The sequence below is a fragment of the Pinus tabuliformis genome, chromosome 1_2 (genome assembly GCF_031772625.1).
Source record: "Pinus tabuliformis cultivar Carrire ecotype Pingquan chromosome 1_2, CPIR1, whole genome shotgun sequence".
Taxonomy (NCBI): domain Eukaryota; kingdom Viridiplantae; phylum Streptophyta; class Pinopsida; order Pinales; family Pinaceae; genus Pinus; species Pinus tabuliformis.
In genome coordinates, this window is record NC_142298.1 from 741,958,668 (window position 1) to 741,977,193 (window position 18,526).

An 18,526-nucleotide genomic window follows, 5' to 3' on the forward strand; every position below is an offset into this window, starting at 1 on the left:
TTTATTGTATCTTGCTAGAAGCATTTGTACTTTCACTTCCATTTTCATTTAGTTTATTTGAGGAGTAATTGCTCTTTGTAAACTTCCCTTAAAGCCTAAGTCCCTCACTCTCCATTTGAGGGCTCATTCTAAATAATAAAAAATAAATTTTCTTGAGGGAGCTTGAGGATTATCCTCTTGGCAGCCCACCCCTCTCTTGGGAGAGGATCCATTGCATGCGTATGATTTGAATATTGCTTTTTCTCATTGAACTAGATTTAATTTTCTGCATTTTTATTCTCATCTCTTTCATGTCATAGATCAATCAATTCACACTCTTACTTGGGCTAATTGAAGTAACTCCATCTCTCACTTTACATTGTCCTTTTGGAGCATTTTTAGATTTGATTTTGCAGCTGATATAACTCTTTTGCAGCTGATATAACTTGCTTTCTTTCTGATATATGTTTTGTCTCATTCAGTGTTGTTAAAATCCCGATAAAATCGCGATTTTTTCAAAAAATCGCGATTTTATCCATAACCCGATCAAATCGCGATTTTTATCCATAAAAATCGCCAATTTTTTTATACCCGATTTTTTCGAAAAAATCGGGATTTTTTGTGAAAAAATCCCTACTGGCGCGGGCAGCGGGCTTTTATATGCAAAAATCGATTTTTTTTTTTATTCATTTGGCTGTCCGCGCGGAGGACATCAGTGAAAGCAGTGACATTTTCTCGCAAGAGGGGCAGAGGAAATCAATAGGATTAGAGTCTTAGACTTTCATTTTATTGTATATGACATTATGACATGATGAGATACATTATCATATTTTTTGTTGATATTTTGAGGCTGAGTTGGGACTCAGGACTTACTATTCAGGACATGATTCAATGTTATGTGTGATTTTAGCGCTAGAAATGATATTCAACATCTTATATATTAGTTTTTTTATCATATTTATGTGTCAATGTATTTATTTTATGTTGTAGATGGTTTAGATATTAAAAAAATTGAAAAAAAATGAAAAAAAATGAATATTTTTGTGCCAAACGATTTTTTCCCGATTTTTTCCGCTTTTTTCCCGATTTTTACGATTTTTTCCGCTTTTTTCCCGGCGCCGAATAAATCCCGATCGCGATTTTAACAACATTGGTCTCATTGCCTATTTCATGATCATTTTCACATGCTAATATTGCTCTATATTTCATGTTAATTTTTTGATTTTAACACGTAATTTGCAGCTATTTATTGACATCATTTAAGTTCCACTTACATTTTTTTATGCAGGTATTTCATTGCCTTAATTGTGAATGAAAATATTCACTTGAAGCAATTTGGAAGCATTTCACACTTGAGACATTATTTTTACTTGCAAGACACATCTCTGCATCACCATTTTCACTTCTAAAATTAACCTCCAAGCATAAGCTTGGTTGATAGAATTTTAGGACAATCTTCCCTAGCTTTCATTCAACTTCCTTGATTTGAGTTTGGATGAAAGGTTAAAACGTATGACCTCGCAGTTCTCTTGTGTGGCTTAGTCCCCTTGTAGGAACGAAGGCATGCAGGTTGCATGAAGAACTAGGCGGGTATTGTTAACGATGGACTAGTGCCTCCTCGTCCTAGCCTTCTTGCAACTCACCTCTAGTACTTACCAAGTTAAAGGAGTTGAGGGGAAGAAATCACCCTAGAATAGGCATTAACTAAAATCAACCAAGAACACATTAGCACACAAACACCACAACACATCTTGAAATCTCTTTTTTTGCATGCATTTGAAAGTTAACATCTTATTGAATTATTAGAAATCTTTCTCAAGTACATGCAATAGATTTAGAAAGCATTTACATCCTTTTACTTGCAAGCACTTTAGACTCACTCTTGTACTTTACTCATGCTCATTTGATCAAGTTTAAAGCTTTACATCATTGTTGTCTTTGAGCAATATTTCATTGTTAAGTACAAGTAATTTTTATTTGCAAGTTCTCAAATTTGTGCAAATGCTTTCCTTTCAAAATTGTATCATCATTCTATAGTTTTGGTTTGATTTACTAACATTGGTTTTGCAGCTTCCATTCCATTTGAGCTTGTTTTAGCTCTGAAGATATTTTCCATTTATTGCAAGTATTTTATTTATTTGAGCATACACTTCATTTCTTGCAGGAGTTTATTGGGCATTGGTCTACTTACATTTCCTTGCTGGATATGTTATTGGATTATATTAGTTTACTTACATTTTGATGTTAATGCTCATGTTTACTTGTACTTACCAAATTTTTCATTCATTGGTTCAAGTTACATTTTAATTTGTTGAATGGTTAATGCTCTAACTCATTTACTAATTATCTCCCTTGGTTATAGCTAGGAGAGAGCCTAGAAGGAGATACCCTGGACGAAGAGAGTTGGGATTAGGTGATAACCCCTTCTCTGAGCTTTGCCACCAAGGCCACACCTAGGGGTTGATGATTTTTCGCACAATAAATTAGGTGTGTAAGAGAGGCGACATCATGCCCCAACCTCTAAGAGAGATAAACTGCTATATCTCTAAGTGGTGTTCGAAAAACACAAAGCAAGTTTGGTCACCTAAACCATGCATGCAAAAAGACAAATCATTAAAGTAAAAGGTGCACCAGAAGAGTGGAAAAAACATGTTGAAGAAAGGGGTAACTCATGCGTCCACAATAGCTCCCTCATTCCATCATGATACTCAAAGATGTTGGACGTCCTACAATTGGTACCATGGCTATGGTCATCTTCTTTCAAACCTTGCCCATTCTGTGACCACATTATCACATGCATCTATGTATTAATGGGGCTATTGATGAAATGTCCTTCCCCTTAAGGGATGGAAGCACCTAATGGGGCTAATTGCATGATCATCTCTAACATAAGTGTGGTAACTTGCTTACAAATCATGAGATAGAAAGGTGTTTTAAGGCAAGGTTTGCGTGAAGTATTTTTGTGCCCCTAACATTGAATATGGTCTAATATGATACTTTAATGGATTTTCCCCCTAATGATGTTGATCTCACTTGATCATGAGAGTATGTTTCAGGTGGTTCATTATACATGTAGTAGAGATCCCTTGAGAGATGGCTTGGCACCATTCTAGCAGGGTGAAAAGGGTGTCTAGCCCAACTTTGAGAGCACATATGACTCTGCAACCACTACTTTGCCCTCCTTAGATTAGTGTTGGGCTTTGAGGAGCCTCCACATGATTGTATGCCTCTTGCTGCAACTCTAGATGCTAAAATGCTAAGCCAAAGAAGTCAAGGCATTGGCTTGATTGATGATGTGCCCATATGGACCTAGGACACCACCATACTGACCTTTTACTTGTTTGATGGACGTTGCCTTGTTCCAGACTCTAGATGATGATGGAGATCACTTGAAATGGCCGAGATCATGCTTTGATACCACTGTAATGTTCCAAATTGAAATTTACAACAAATACTTTAGACATGTACAAGTAAGCAACAACAATAAACAAATTCCAAACATGCACATCAAAATACACAAGAAACTGAGCCATTTTATTAATACAAAAATTTGAGTTCATAAATGGCAAGGAATCATAGAACCTGGGCCTAGTATGCAAGCTAGGCAAATCCCGTGTGAGACCTCACTAATCCAACTGTTGGAAATGGCTCCCACAAAATCTATGCACTGCCGAGAAATTTTGCTAACTGTTGTTGGAAGGAAACCGAAATTCATAAGCATGTCATATGTTTGACAACATTAATACATCTGTTCTAGACTAAGCTAGAGTTTCAACCAAAAGGACATATCTATTCCTGCCTAGATTTCATCATCATGCAAATATATATCATATCATGTGTTAGTCAAACCCAACTTCACAGTGATCAATAAGAGTTAGATATACAAACTAGATTAGACCCAGGTTTGATCAGACAAACACACACATACCAACAAAATCATTTCTAAGACAATATAAGGGTCTTGCTCACACATTCCACCAAACCCTAATGAGCTAGGGTTTCAATGTAGAAACATAGCAAACCCAACATTGCAAAAACTTCCAAAGTTCGGGACTTTAGACCTTATCATTAAATCCTAACAAGTTAGGTTTTCCCGATCATACCAAAATCCCAAACATGACATCATCAATAAAAAACTTCAAACAACATTTTACAATATCCCTAAGCAGTTTAGGCTTCTTTACATTTCCTTTTACCAAGTCAGTACCTTGTTCTTGTCAAGGATTAGGTTAATCCTCTTCTTCTAGGACTTGAAGTTAGAGGCTCCTTCAAGTTTGTTATCTCCCTTGATTGAGTTAGCCATCTTCCTTGAGTATAGTAGACTCCTTCCCTGAGATAGTCCCTTTGAATGATACCTTGATCGAGTGATTGAGACTGCCTTTTTCTTCCTTCTTTACCAAATATCTGAAACCATTTTAGAAAATCAGAAAGGCAGAAAGATTTTCTTATTCTTGATAATTACTTGTGATGTTTCTTATTATTACGTTTCTTTATATCTTCTTTCATTTAGTTCATCAAGCAATTACGAAAGCAGCAACACATAAAACAATAGACACCAGATGTAGGCACATGCCAGGGAAAAACCCCCCTTGATGGGAAAACCCAGTTAAGATAATTCTTCTTTTGAATAGTATTCTTTGAGAGTCTTCACCCTAGACCAAGACAAGACCTTCCCTCCACACCAAGTTAGACTCTTATAATTTTGACCTCTTTCCAGCAACTTTGATTAGGTAGTAACTTACGGCAAATGGCAGCTTCCGGCAGTAGACAAACTTGGAAGACTTCGATCTCCCAACCCAGACCACGAAACAGAGAAAGAGAAACACCAAAATCTCTATTTTCCTTCTCTCCTTAGACTTCCCCAAACTCGCATTCACTTAGGCTTCCCGACAATAGGCTTCGCACCTTTTCCCAGCTACAAGATGACTTCGCACTTCTTCCCAGCTACAAGAGAATTTCGCACTTCTTCCCAGCTACAAGAGAATTCGAACTTGTGTGTGAGAATGATGCTCCAAATGAATTCGATGAGCTTGCTTTTATAGGCTTCTTGTGGGGTCGAATAGGGTCCTTAGGCCAACTTGATCTTCTTTTAGGCCGACATGTTGTGGAGGTTACATAATTCATAGTTGACTCAATACTTAACCTTTTTACATGATTCAAAAGCCTAAGAAGGGTCTCTTTAAATGTACAATGACTCTATAGACTCAGAATAAATCTTAGAAGTCCTCAATGGGGACTTTGACCTAAAACAAGGTGACCCAAGCATGAAACCCATGCTTTAATAAGTCTCAATAATAATAATAAAATTTATTTTCTTTATTCTTTTAACAAGTACATTACATGATGACTCAAGTACATTAATGAAGACCGAACATAGTTACATTTTCCAACATATATTGATGTTCACATTAATGGAAATAATACAATTGCGAGTTGCCTGCCTGGCCTGACAAATTGGATGAATTATTTAGTTTTTGAAATCAATTCCATTGGTTTGGATGGAATCAGATGGACATAAAGTGCTCTTATGGAGATATAAGAGCCAACAACTGCAAATAAGTATCTCCATTGGTTAGGTAAAGGGTTCCCAATTTTGAACATTTCTCATGATTTGATTGGGAAGTGACAGTGATTTTGGTTCCATTTATTCTATGCTGATGTTATGTGACTATCTTACATGTCATTATATGTACATGTCAATTGTATTATAATTTATCGTTTGATGGAAATTGCAATTTAAGAGCTGTTTTCTGTTGGCCTTCAAGGTTTTGGTTTATAAGATGTCATTTATGTTTACAGGTACAATTTAATGTCTATTTGCAGGAATGTCAAGTTTCATGTTTAAAGGACATGCTTTTCATGGATTGGAATTGTCCTTTAATTATTTCTCTAAAAATTTGAGTACCTTATGCGTTTTAGTTTGTCAAGTTTTTTTGAGTGATGGGTGAAGTCTCACACTTTTTGGTTTCTTAGTTTTGCTGAGATTCTGTCATGTGACTCTGATCCTGTTGTTTTTGACTTCCAATTGGTATGATTGGCTGACATTTGTAACTGGCTGTTGTGTTTTCCTTCTGTCAATTGGCTGAACTTATCACATTTGCTGACAGTGTTATATTAATGAGCCAACTCTGATTTGGTAGTCCAACCTCCATATGTGGCTCTGCTGGTGTCTGTTTGCTAGGCTAACTTTCTCTCCTGGATGGCTGACTTGAGGTTTCCTATTGACCCATCTCTGTCTCCTACAGAATGAGACTGCCTTCTCAGCTGACCATAAGCACTTGCCCGTCTCGCTTTTCTCCATTGCTGACAAGTGGCATGAAGATAGTTATTCTCATATATCAAGCTGGCAGACCACCTTAATATTTTGATGCACTCAAAATAATATGGTGCAGAACCTAAGTAACAGTTGTTAATGCTATTGACTTCTCCCAAGAACCAACTTGTTGCAAATTGAACTCATATAATTAATATCAAAATCAATCTTGAATAATGTTAAAACACTGTTCTACTTTAGTGCTTTTTAGCGTTTGGATACAGGTTAATTATCCCAGTAAGGTCAATGGTATAAATGCTCAGGTTCAGATGTGTTTTCCTTTTTCCTTTTTCTCTTGTTTATTTGATGAATAAAATTTTCCCATCTGCCGAGTCATCAGTATATTTTAATACCTTATTCTTCCTTTACAGATGTTGCAAATTAGATATGCATGTAGCTGATGCAGCTTTTTGGGAAGACATAGAAGCTAAGATTGTAGACTGTATCAGAAATACGTTGGATAAACGTGTTCAATTTTATGAAGAAGAACTTCGTAAACTTGGTGAACACCGTTTCACGCCAGTATGGAATTTTTGTAATTTTTTCATTCTCAAGGTATTCTTTTGTTTCTGTTATTTTATTTATTGCCATCAAGCTTTCCTGCTAATCAACTTCAAACATAATTTGATATCAATAGCTATCAATAGTTAGGTATTATATAAGAGACAAGGTGGGGAACAGTACAACTTTTGTGCTTCTGTGTAGTAGCTACTTTAAGTATTATATAAGATACAAGGTGCAGAAGAGGACAACTTATGTGCTTCTGTGTAATAATCATTCTCTACTTTTGCATGCAGGAGAGCTTGGCATTCATGTTTGAGATGTCTCACCTCCATGATGACGCATTGCGTGAATATGATGAATTGGAACTTTGCTATTTGGAAACAGGTTTGCATTCATTATTTGTGGATGATTTTGTTTTGAGATCTCAAAGCCTTGAACGTCCTGATCTCTTTTTAAAAATGATAGGGCAGTGGGGAAAATACTATCTAATATAATTATGAGGAGAAAATTTGGTTCTTTGCCTTTCTCAATCTCCAAAGGCTTATGTGGATCTTCAATGTCTTGCAATATGATAATCAGCATTTTATTTTCTGATATAAGCTTGTCTACAATATCTTATCTGTAATTAAGAAATATTTATGTCTTGCCATCTAGAGTGCACATGTTCTATGGTATTTATCCTGCTAGCCTGACTTCGTCCTGCAAGATTATTTGATAACATGTTATAAAAATCATATTTCTTGTAGTTTTGACCAATTCAAGCTATGATGTGGCTGCTTTGTATGGTTCTGTTGCAATCTACATTACCTGTGCCTTGTACAAGTTCGAGTATTGGCTAATTGTGGACAGTTCATGACTTTCCCCATATATGCAAAGAGATATCTATACCTACAAACATGTGCTTGTGCACACAAATGTAAATAGTAGTAATACTGTAAGGAATTTACCTTCCACCATTGGCTTGTCCCTGGAAAATATTAAGATATATCAAATAGAAAGATATAAGAAATTGTAGGAGAGATTAGAATATTTTATTTACGTCTTCAGGGAAACCTCTAGGGTCTATGGGACAGAGTAAAAAGTTACAATGAAACTGGTTTAAAACAGTAAAGTAATGAAATAGATCGATAATAATATTGAAGCAAAATGACATGGTTTTATATTGATATCCGCTTGTGACCAAAGAAAGGTCAATGACATCTTCACTAATTTATATCAGTGTTGATAACATCGACGAGTTTTTGCCGACGTCATGGAAAATCGTGATGTTTTAACCTCACTGAAAAATCACCTGCCAAAATGCATGATTTTTTCCACCGAAAAATTGCAATAGCAAGCTTTGCTGATTTTTCATTCCACGATAGAAAAAATCGTTGGGTCAGCTGATCCGTGGGTTTTAAGGTGATGTTTTTTCCCCTCATTTGTTTGTTTACTGTTGGAGAAGGAAGGAGAAGAGCTTGTGGTCATCTTCAAGGAGGGATTGAGGGCCAAACAACCGTCATCATCACCGACAAAGTTTTTTAAGTGGAGCACGGGTTCAAGTTCAATTGCCAAAGCAGCCAAATGGTGTTGTCATCTTCCATTCACAGGTTTGTTCTTAAATCCCACCATGTTAATGATTTTTTTCCATAGGTTTAGGCATGCTTGCTTGCCTCTTTGTCTACCTACATTTTCCTTCTTTTTTTTTGTCATTTTGCCATGATTTTCATGCCCATAAAACAATGTAAGAGTTTTTTCTATAATGGGATGACAATCTTGATTTTAGTTTCTGCGCACCCTCTTATTTCCATTTTTCATTACAAATAATCTAATTTTAATTTCTAAAGGTTTGATTTTTTAAATGAGTAGGCTGTTATTTTTTGTCTAGTGGGGGTTTAATGGCATTTTTTTGTGTTTTTGGTGCCCTAGGATTGAATTTTGAAGCTGGCGAATTCGACTGCAAATATGCCAAAGGCCTTTGACCCATTTTGGCAGTATGCTGAACCTGAAGATGGAACAAACTATCAAAGATTGAACTGCAAATTGTGTAGCCAATATATGATAAAAGGTGTTGAAATACCATTTGGCTAAAATCCCTAGGCTTGATGTTGAGATATGTAAGTATTTTAGCTTGGAGGTTATGAAAGTTGCACATGATTAAATTTATGCAAAGGACATAAAGAAAGAACAAACAGATGCTAATGGGGTTGAACGTGCAAGCAAATCTTCAGGGCTATATAACTCCTAGGCTAAGGGTAGTGGGAGGGGCTCCATAGCTTCACCTACCGAGAGGTCATCATTTTTTATTTCACGAACTGGAGTTGGAGCACAACCTTCCACCAAGTTAGTGATAAAGAAGGGAGAAGCGAAAAGCAGATAGGGTTATGAGGAGGTGTTTTTTTGGGGTGACTTACCTCCCAACATCACCAAAAAAATCCATTTTGGTAGCGAGTGTGTGATGCCATTGGTGTTGTGGGCTGATGGTATAAAAGTGCTACATATGAGGAGTTGCGGGGACCAATCCTTCAAGCAAAAAAGGACATCAACTCTAGATTTGTGGAGTTGAAGTAGTCATGGGAGGTCTCCAGATGCAAAGTGATGTTTGGTGGCTTGACAAATAGGAAGGGTAGGAGACATGACCCTTCTAAATTTCTTGGTACATTGCCCTAGATGTACTATGCTTATTAAATCATTGGATGGATCAACACATGTAAAAGATGCAATATTGATATGTGAGTTGATGGATAGGTTCCTCCAAGAGATCGTTTTACACACTGTGGTGAAAATCATAATAGATAAAGCGACTAATTATGTGGTTGTTCATAGATGCCGATGGATAGACACCACTCATTGTTCTGGAATCCTAGTGCTGTACATGGTATCAATTTGATTCTTGAGGACATGGGGAAACTTTCCTTCATCAAGGAGGTGATTGATATGGCTATGAGCGTCCCCAAGTTCACATATAACTATGCTTTTGTTCTTAGCCTCATGAGGAGATGCACCAGAAACAGGGAGTTGCGACATCTTGCAATCACACTTTTTGCCAACAATTTCATTACTCTTAAGTCGTTGCTTCGATGTCAATTTGATTTGAAGCAAATGTTTGTTTGTGATGAGTGGCCTGATTGTACATACAACAAGAGGGGATGGGAGAGCCATTGCTAAATTGGTGTACACTAGCTCCTTTTGGCAAGGAGTAGAAGAAGTGTGCCTAATTAGTGAACCTTTAAAACATGTTCTGAGATTGGTTTATAACTTTATAGTGATAAGTCTGCAATGGCTTATGTGTATGAGGCCATGGATACATCCAAAGAGACTATCCAAGCTTATTATGTGGTCAAGGGTACCCTTAGGTTTAATAAAAAAATGTTGTTATGGGATTTGATTGATAGTTGGTGGATAGGGATTCTTCATCAACCCATTCATGTAGCAACACTTTTCCTTAACCCCACATTTTCCTACAAATGCAACTTTGATTTTGATGGCAAGGTGATGGAAGGGCACCATACTTGCCTTCATAGGATGGTACATGATCCAGAGATTCACAACACAAATAATTGCGAGATAAAGAGTTATAAAGATGGTATCGCACTATTTGGCTTTGATGATATTATTTGTGAAAGGACCACCTTGATGCCATGCAAGTGACAAGTCATTAGAATTTAGAACTTTAGATTTCTTAAATTCAATTTGTTTTATTTGAAAATTTAATTACGGTTTCTTTATTTTGTTGTAGAAGTTTGGTGGCGAAACTATGGTGCAAGGGCACCAAATTTACATAATTTTTCTATCAGAATCCTCAGTTAGACATGTAGCACTTAGGGATGTGAGCACAATTGAAGTGTATTTGAGAAAATACACTCAAAAAAGTGCAATAGGTTAGAACTTTGAATTTCAATTGAGCAATTACATTTGTTGTAATTTATGCCCCTCAAGATTCTAGGCTCGTTAATTTTTTTATGACACTCTCACAGTTTGGAGTTCTCATGTCTCAATGACTTGGTGTATGTCTTGTTGCACTCATTTTGTCACAAGGCCAAGGAAGCAGTGTTTAAAATTTTTCAAGGATCAAAATCATTAGCCAATCAATTATTATATCATTGTAAATCCAATTTCTGCAAGTTGTAATGTAAATGATGCTAGTACAACCATTTAATTTTGTAACAATCTAGGTAAGCCTTTGAATTTGGCGATGAATTTCATCCTAGGAGGTTTTTTAACCTCACCGAATTATGTGTGTTTCTAAACACGGATAATCGACAAAGTTTTTCCTCCAGCTTAAACCCTAAAGCTAGGGTGGAGTTCATAATCAAAGTCTTAGGTGAGTCCTAGCGTTATATCGAGTCTTTGTAAAAGTGGTTTTGGAATAATTTAAGTTATTTGGCTAAATTATTTTATTACAAATCATTTGGTATACTAGATCATATTGTGTCACAAAATTGGGTAATTTCATGAGGGTATATGTGTAAAGGTGTATTCCCCCTTTGAGAGTTGAATTTGTAATATCCGATGTAAAAAATATTTTAGTGCATGGTCCCTCATGCTTAGACACCATGGCTAAAAAATTTGAGGGTAGAAAAAATAATTAATCCCCTCTAAAATAAAATTAATTTAGAGTCAAAATAAAATTATATCCGAAGCCAGAAAATTAATTAATTTATATTCAAAATTAGAAATTAATTCTTCTCCAAGTGGAAAATTCGTGGGTCAAAGGAAAAATAATTTTTTGAGATCCCCTACCAAGGTGAAAATGGACATTTTAAGCAAAAATAAGCCCTTGGACCTTGGTGGCTGAGTTAAAGTCAAACTTTTGAGGAAATTAATCCAAAATATTAATTTTTGGATTAATTAAAAGTGGTTTTTAAGAAAATTTCGAATTTTCCTCGAAATAAAAATATTCGACGATAGAGATTAAAAGATGATCAAATATTTATCAATGGTCAAGATTATTTTAATGGGGATCAAGCCAACTAGTCGTTATTTTCTAAGTTGCAGGAAACGTGGGCAAGGGGTCCGTTTCCCCAGGGGAAACGAAACAAAACTCGTTTCCCCGTACCGTACGGCCTGGAAACGCGTTTCCGGTCGTACGTGTCACGTTTCCCCAAAAAAAACACTTGTTTTTTATTTTTTTTTTTAATTTGTTTTTAAATTTTTTTAGGGTTTCCAGGTAGTTCTAGAAACCTATTCTAAAGTTATAAAAGAGCAGCTTGGCTCATTCTCTCATCACACTATTCAGCAAGTCATTTCTCTTGGAGACTGGCAGTTGTTTCAACTAGGGTGTTTTGAGCAGTGAGCAAAGTAGATTTCAGCAGTAGGAGAAAGAGATTTCAGCAGCAAGAGAAAGAGATTTCAGCAGCCCTGAATATTGAGGACGATTCTGGAAGTGGAATTGGTGCATCATCTTCTTCAGCACCACCATCCACTGTTGAGCATTCCGCTGCTTCTATTTTTGATGAGGATTGTTATGATGAGGATTAGTCTTTTGTGACTTGTCTCTATAGTTCTTGCCTTATAGTCTTTATTGTACTTGCAGCCTCATATACTAATATAAATAAAGGCTGATTTTGGATTTTCCTATATTTTTATTTTCATTATGTGATCATTCATGACTCATGAGTAAATGTGATGTAAATTTAATCTTAATGTTTAAATGTAATAAATTATAATCATATAATGTAAATGTATCATTCATGCTTTATGATTGCACATATATATAATAATAATTTTTAAATATTTTTAATATATATATATATATATATATATATATATATATATTCGCGTTTCCCCGTTTCTAAAATTTGGGGAGGTCGCGTTTCGTTTCGCTTCCCGTTTCGGAAACTCGTTTCCGTTTCCCCGTTTCGTGCAACTTAGGTTATTTTCCACTTGAAGGGATTTCTCTATAAATAGAAGCCATTTTGCTTCTCAAGTCATGATGAAAATTATGGTATGGGCTATTAGTGGATGATGTAAATTTGTAACGCTGGTATTGAGCCATTGCTCTGTTGGGAACATTATAATATCATAATAAAAAGACTTTGGGGTTCAGTTTATGGTGTTCTTAGTCCATTGATCTATGGTAGTTGCTAGTTATGTGCTTTTTTACATTATGCTAAAATTATTTACGAGCTTGTTATTTCATTTGTCGGTGATAAGAACATTCTATTGGTAAAATTTGGTTTTATCTTAGGTGATATGATTCACCATATGATCTAACAAGTCTGCTTGAGAAAATATATAGAGATTTGCAGGTACACTAGCCCTTGGGCTCCAAGTTCACAGACTTTGGGGAAGAGCCGACCTTGTTTGGGCTCTAAGAATTTTTATTTGGTGTTCTTACTTCGCTAAAGGGTGTGGCCAATATTCTAACTTTCGAAAAATACATTGATCCACTGCCATTATTGAAAAATTTACTTTCTCAACAAGATTTTATTTTACAAGCATTGTATATTTGTGAATATTTTGTATATATTTTTTGTAAAATAATTTTGTAAATTATTTCTAACCCTTGTTTTGTAGGTCTTGAGGTTTATTTTAAATTTTGTTTATATTGGGATTTTTGGGAATTTTTTTGCAGGTGATTTCTCGCTAAATTTGAAATTTTGGAAGGGTTTCAAGAGCTTCTAGCTCTTGGAAAAATTTGTTGGGGTTTTCAGAGGTAGATCTAAGCCTAGGAAGGCAAGATTTGGCCTCCGGCTACCCTCTAGATTCAACGCTCAAGCAGAAAAAGATGTTGCTAGCCCTCAAGGAGGTTCTTCATGGCAATTTTTAGTGATTTTTGAAGATATGAAGCAAATTTGTCAATTTCGTAGGGGTCTGAAATTTTCTTAGGGCTCATAGGCCTAGCGTAGCCTTCTCCAGCCTTAGCTGCAATCCTCCTTGGCCATTTGGGTGAGTGGTAGGGCTAGATAGGCCTTCCAACCCTTGTTGTGGCCTTGTATACCCCTGCTGTTAGACTTCAAGGCCTGCTAGGCCCTAGCCACAAGCCTGCCCAAGGCCTTAGCCTCCTCCGCTAGCCTCCTTTCCCTCTGGCACTGCATCCTTCTCCTCTGTCGCAGGCCTCAGGGCTTTTTTCTTCCCTCTCAGCATCCTCCTAGCCCTTGACGACAACCTCTAAGAGGCCTGCCCTAGGTGCCTAGGCTTCTAGGGCACTCATTTGCCTTAACGTAGGCCTTTTTGGCCTTGAACCTTAGCCGCTGCCCTCATCTAGCCTAGCGTTGACCTTTTTTCCCTCACCCTTGCCTTATTCCAACTCTCTTGCCTCACATCTATCACTGCATTGGGTTATCATTTGATTTTTGAACTAACACATTGTGGTTGTAGCAAGCTTCAAGTGATTTTTGAGCTAATACTTGTGATTGCAAGTGGCCTAGTCATTGTTTTCTAATAAGTATATTAACATGTTGCCTGTCTTGGGAGTTTCATAATCTAAGAATTTTGCACTAAGTAACTCACTCATATAAGCACTTGATTAATCAATCTCAAGGGTTGAATGGTTGATATTGTTTGAGTTTCTATCTTAAAGGACCTAGGCATCTTAATGTTTGATCACTTGTTCCTTTTGTTAATCTAGTTGTTTACATAACAAACTGTCTATCTCTTGAGCAATTGTTAGTTGTCATCATTTTCATTCATTGTCTCTGAAGTACCTTGGCTAATTGTTCTAAAGTAATATCATGGATAAGTGTTCTAATCTTTCTGATAGCCATTATTGTCATGTGATTTATTGTTCATGGTCAAATTGAATATCTATTGTGGATGATAATTTGTGCTTGGCATATTGGTGAATTGTTATTTGGAGCATCTATCTTGTTTTCATTTAGTGCTTGAGCAATTATCTCTTGGTTTCATTGGATTCATCTTTTGGAAACTATTGAAATTGAGCACTCTATCTTGTGATTAAGATTGTCCTTTTCATCAATTAAGTACTCCTTGTCATAAATAAAGATTAATTGTAACCAAGTAGTTAAGATAAAAAACAATCTTAACTCAAGATCACTCAATCATTTTCATTTGCACTCTTGGATTTGTCTTGCATTATTTAACTTATCTCCAAGAATAAGCTTGGTTGATAGAAAGATAGGAACACCCTTCATCTTGTAGCTTGCGAAGGATAAACCCTCTCTAGTGGTTAACATGGCGACCTTGCAATCATCAGAGCCATAGGTTCTCTAGCGCCAAAGGCACTAGGTGGTTAGATTTTAAGGGGAGGTATTGTTAACCAAGCCTTTGCTTGCTTTGCCTTGACTTCTCTTTACAATCTATTTTAGAGACTAGGATTAAGTGATTCACTTAGTTAGGCATATAATTAAAATGAACCAAGATTTTTGCATTTTACTTACATTGTAGGACTTGCATTTCGTATAGGATAGTTAAGCATCTCGTAAGCAATGATTGTTCATCTGGTCATTTGGTATTTAATCGATATAAAGAAAGTAATTGACTCCATAAGGCAGTGGTCTCATCAAAGGAATTCAATCTAATCTATTAACTTGCTAAAATCAACCAAGTGGCTAGGCCATTCAATCGTGTCTCTCGGACTTGTTGGTTGCCAACAAGTCTTGCATTATCACATTCCATAGGGACTACCCCCCATAGCTTGCTGTTGGGAGATAACTAGAACGAAGAGGGTGGGGATCAGAGTGATAGCCCCCGCCCTGAGTCATTGTCGCATCGTGCCTATACAATTTGAACGACAACATGTCCGTTACAATCTTCGACTATGGATGAAGCAGATGGAGAGAACACAGGATGTGGATGCCATTTCCTTAAACACTATTGATGTATTTTCTAGGTGGAGGGTCAAGTCTGAGGTTACCATCATGGAGGAGTCACCTGCATGGCTAGAGAAGTAACAAGTACAACAATAGGAGGGAGGAGGAAGAGGATGTGCCAACGTCAGGACCACCTTCAATAGATATTGATGAACATAGTTCTATACCCATTACTCATCGTCTAACATTTGGTGCAGGGCCAGGGTCTTTTGTTGTTAGGGGTATGCCTGACAAACAACCCATCATCTTTTCCTGTAAAAGGGGGAGAGGGCATTGATCTTAGGTAGCTAGTTGCTAGTTTTGTTTCTTTTTCCATTGTACATATAACTCATGCTCATGAGATACATTTATATATGTGATGCTATTTTGTATTTGTTTTCCACTTTTGAGTCTTTGATTAGACAAATATTAGGGTTTAGAAGGATTACTACCAACTTTGATGTATCATTTTTATTTGGCATCCACTACATCATATATTTCAATGCTTTCTCCATATTTATATGCCATTGTGTTTATCTAATGTTGTTGTTGCTTTATATGTTTAAAATTATGAAAAAATGAATATATTTTGCATTTCTTAAATCTTTCTCGCGGTTTGTCTATTTTTCATTGATGCTTTTGGAAAGATGTTTTGTAGACCCTCGTCGATTTTTTGACAATGCTGATTTTTTCAACACCGATTTATAGTATAATACAAAGTGATTGCCATTTTATACATTCTTTATGTATGTCGCCCTTTAAGAGATGCTTTGTCCTCAAAGCGTTGGTTCCTTTGATATTTATTTCTTGATCTGATTTGGAATGTTGGCAAAGTTCCTTTGTTGTAGGTGCATCATACTTTAAAGTAGTGTCCCACACTTTGGGGATGGGGGAATTTTGGGGAAATGTTTCCCCATTTTCCTCTTTGAGGGTAACTTGGAGAAATGCATGGGAAAATGTTTTCCTGGTGTGGAGGAAGTGTTTCCCCAAAAGGGGGATGTTTGGGCGCCCCCCTCCCCCAGAAGGGGAATACCTAGGTGACCCTACCCATATCTTTTGTCCATCAACCAATGAAGATAAAACAAAGATAATGGTAGAACTTTGAGGAGTTTGTGACCTTGGTAAGTAAAAGTGACATTCTCCTTTGTCTTAAATTTTCTATCATTTTACTTTATTTTTTGACATTACCATTGATTGTTTTAGAATGTTTGAAAGTGCTTCGAACTTCATTGGACTTCATATGGAGAAAGTAGAATTTGATATCCCATTCATATTTCAACAAACTTATTAGTTTTCCAAATTTCAGGATTGGCAAGATCATAGCATTTCCTTTGTATTGCACAATCATGAATTTGCATGGGATGAGTTGTTGTTGTTGTTGGTTTTTTATTTTTATTTTTTATTTATTTATTTATTTTATTTTATTTGTGACTAGAGGAATCAACAACTTGGGTGGTCCTGTACTCGAATGACACGTGTTTGATTCCACATGCTACCACTAAACCACTAGGTGCACCACCCCTACCCCTAACGTGGATGTGGGTTAACAGGGGTTGGATTGAGATTCAAACCACAAACCTCATAATATTTTTATCTTTTGTAAGCAAGCCGAAAGCTTTATATTAGCAACATTTTTTTACATAGAGCACAAGTTGGTGAGGACATTGAGAGCTTGAGTTTAGACAATGAGATGTCTGCAAGTAGCTAGTTCTAGCCTGAAAAGCATTGTAGAGGGACTGCCTGCTCTTAACAGAGAAATTAGAATATCCCTTGGAGGAAACATGATGGAAATTGAGACAGTTTTGAACATACTTAGTACACAAATGATAGTATCTAGCAGGACTGAAAATACTGAGATAGATGAACTGACAAAAAAATAGTAGAGGCCTGGGAAGCCTAATGAGGGGCTTGGTCATGTTGATTTCTTGGAGTTGGAGTGCCTTGGGGCGGACACTGCTTGTCTTTGGCTTTTTTCTCGTATTTCAACATGTCAAGATAAGCGAAAGGATCGTCATAGCCTCGAGGCAGCCAGGGAGGTCTCTCCCATTCAATGACGCAGCGATAAGAACTTACACTGAGTTGGGAGGATTCACCTTTATTGGCTTGGGCATCTCTACATTGAGGCTGACTGTCAATTTTCTACTCCTAATTCTTGCCGTATCGGGAGCCACCAACTTCAACAGGACCCTTGCCTTTTGCAAACACCATTGAAGGGGTAGGGTTGGGAGGAATGGTTTGCTGTTTGGAGGAATCAATCACATCAGAGCATTCTTCGTCATTGGTAAATGTTGGAGGAGAAGGAATGGGAGGGAAATCAATGCCAATAGCCCTCGGAAGGTTGTGCAAAGAGAGACGAGTGGTATTGAAATTCGAGCAGACCTCTGCCATTCTGCTAGTGGCTCCAGCCCTGACTTCTTCCATTGTCCAAAGAGGGCGAGCGAGAAAATTTCCTACGGCTCAGTGGCCATCTCTTAGGCAATGATGTTCCTCAGCCTCCATTGTAGGAATCAAACTGCTAATGTGAGGAGGGATATATGGATCAAAATGCTCTATGTCTCGGTCATGCTAGGGAGAGAGGAGAGGTTGGCTGTGCCCTCTGCCTCTGCAACGAGCCCTGCCTCTCTTGCGAACCATGTTGGCTTGCTTGGAATTGTGACAACTGTTGATAAGGTGTCTGGTGATTTTGAGCACTGGAGAGCTATTGCTTTCATTAGAGCTAGTGACCATCAGAGAAAGACTTAGGAAGAAATGAAAGAACCAATGAATAACCTTGTGCACGATCTAGAGATATCATTTAACCCTGAAGGAATGTTCTGGATGACCTGGAGTAATGGTGTTTGGCCTCCCTATATGGTGATCGTAAATGCATGACTGCCATTTAGATGGAATGTTAATTGCCTACTTGAGACTTGTCATGTGGGCTTTGATAAGGTCCATCGTTCAATGCAGTGTGGGCATTGTAGGCACCTAGATCTGAGTGAGGTCTCGTAATATTTTA

The 18,526-nt window shown here is 36.9% G+C and overlaps 1 protein-coding gene across 3 annotated transcripts in view; it reads left to right on the plus strand.

Annotated features, from left to right (window-relative positions):
* The window catches only part of CLUB (TRAPP II complex TRAPPC10/CLUB), a 386,678-nt gene that overhangs the window by 104,420 nt on the left and 263,732 nt on the right, over positions 1 to 18,526 (plus strand). For all 3 annotated transcript variants that reach the window (XM_089395888.1, XM_089395886.1, XM_089395887.1), the window contains exons 4-5: positions 6,664 to 6,847; positions 7,090 to 7,180. In XM_089395888.1, coding sequence (XP_089252014.1) covers positions 6,664 to 6,847; positions 7,090 to 7,180 — 275 coding nt within the window. The remainder of the gene's footprint in view (positions 1 to 6,663; positions 6,848 to 7,089; positions 7,181 to 18,526) is intronic.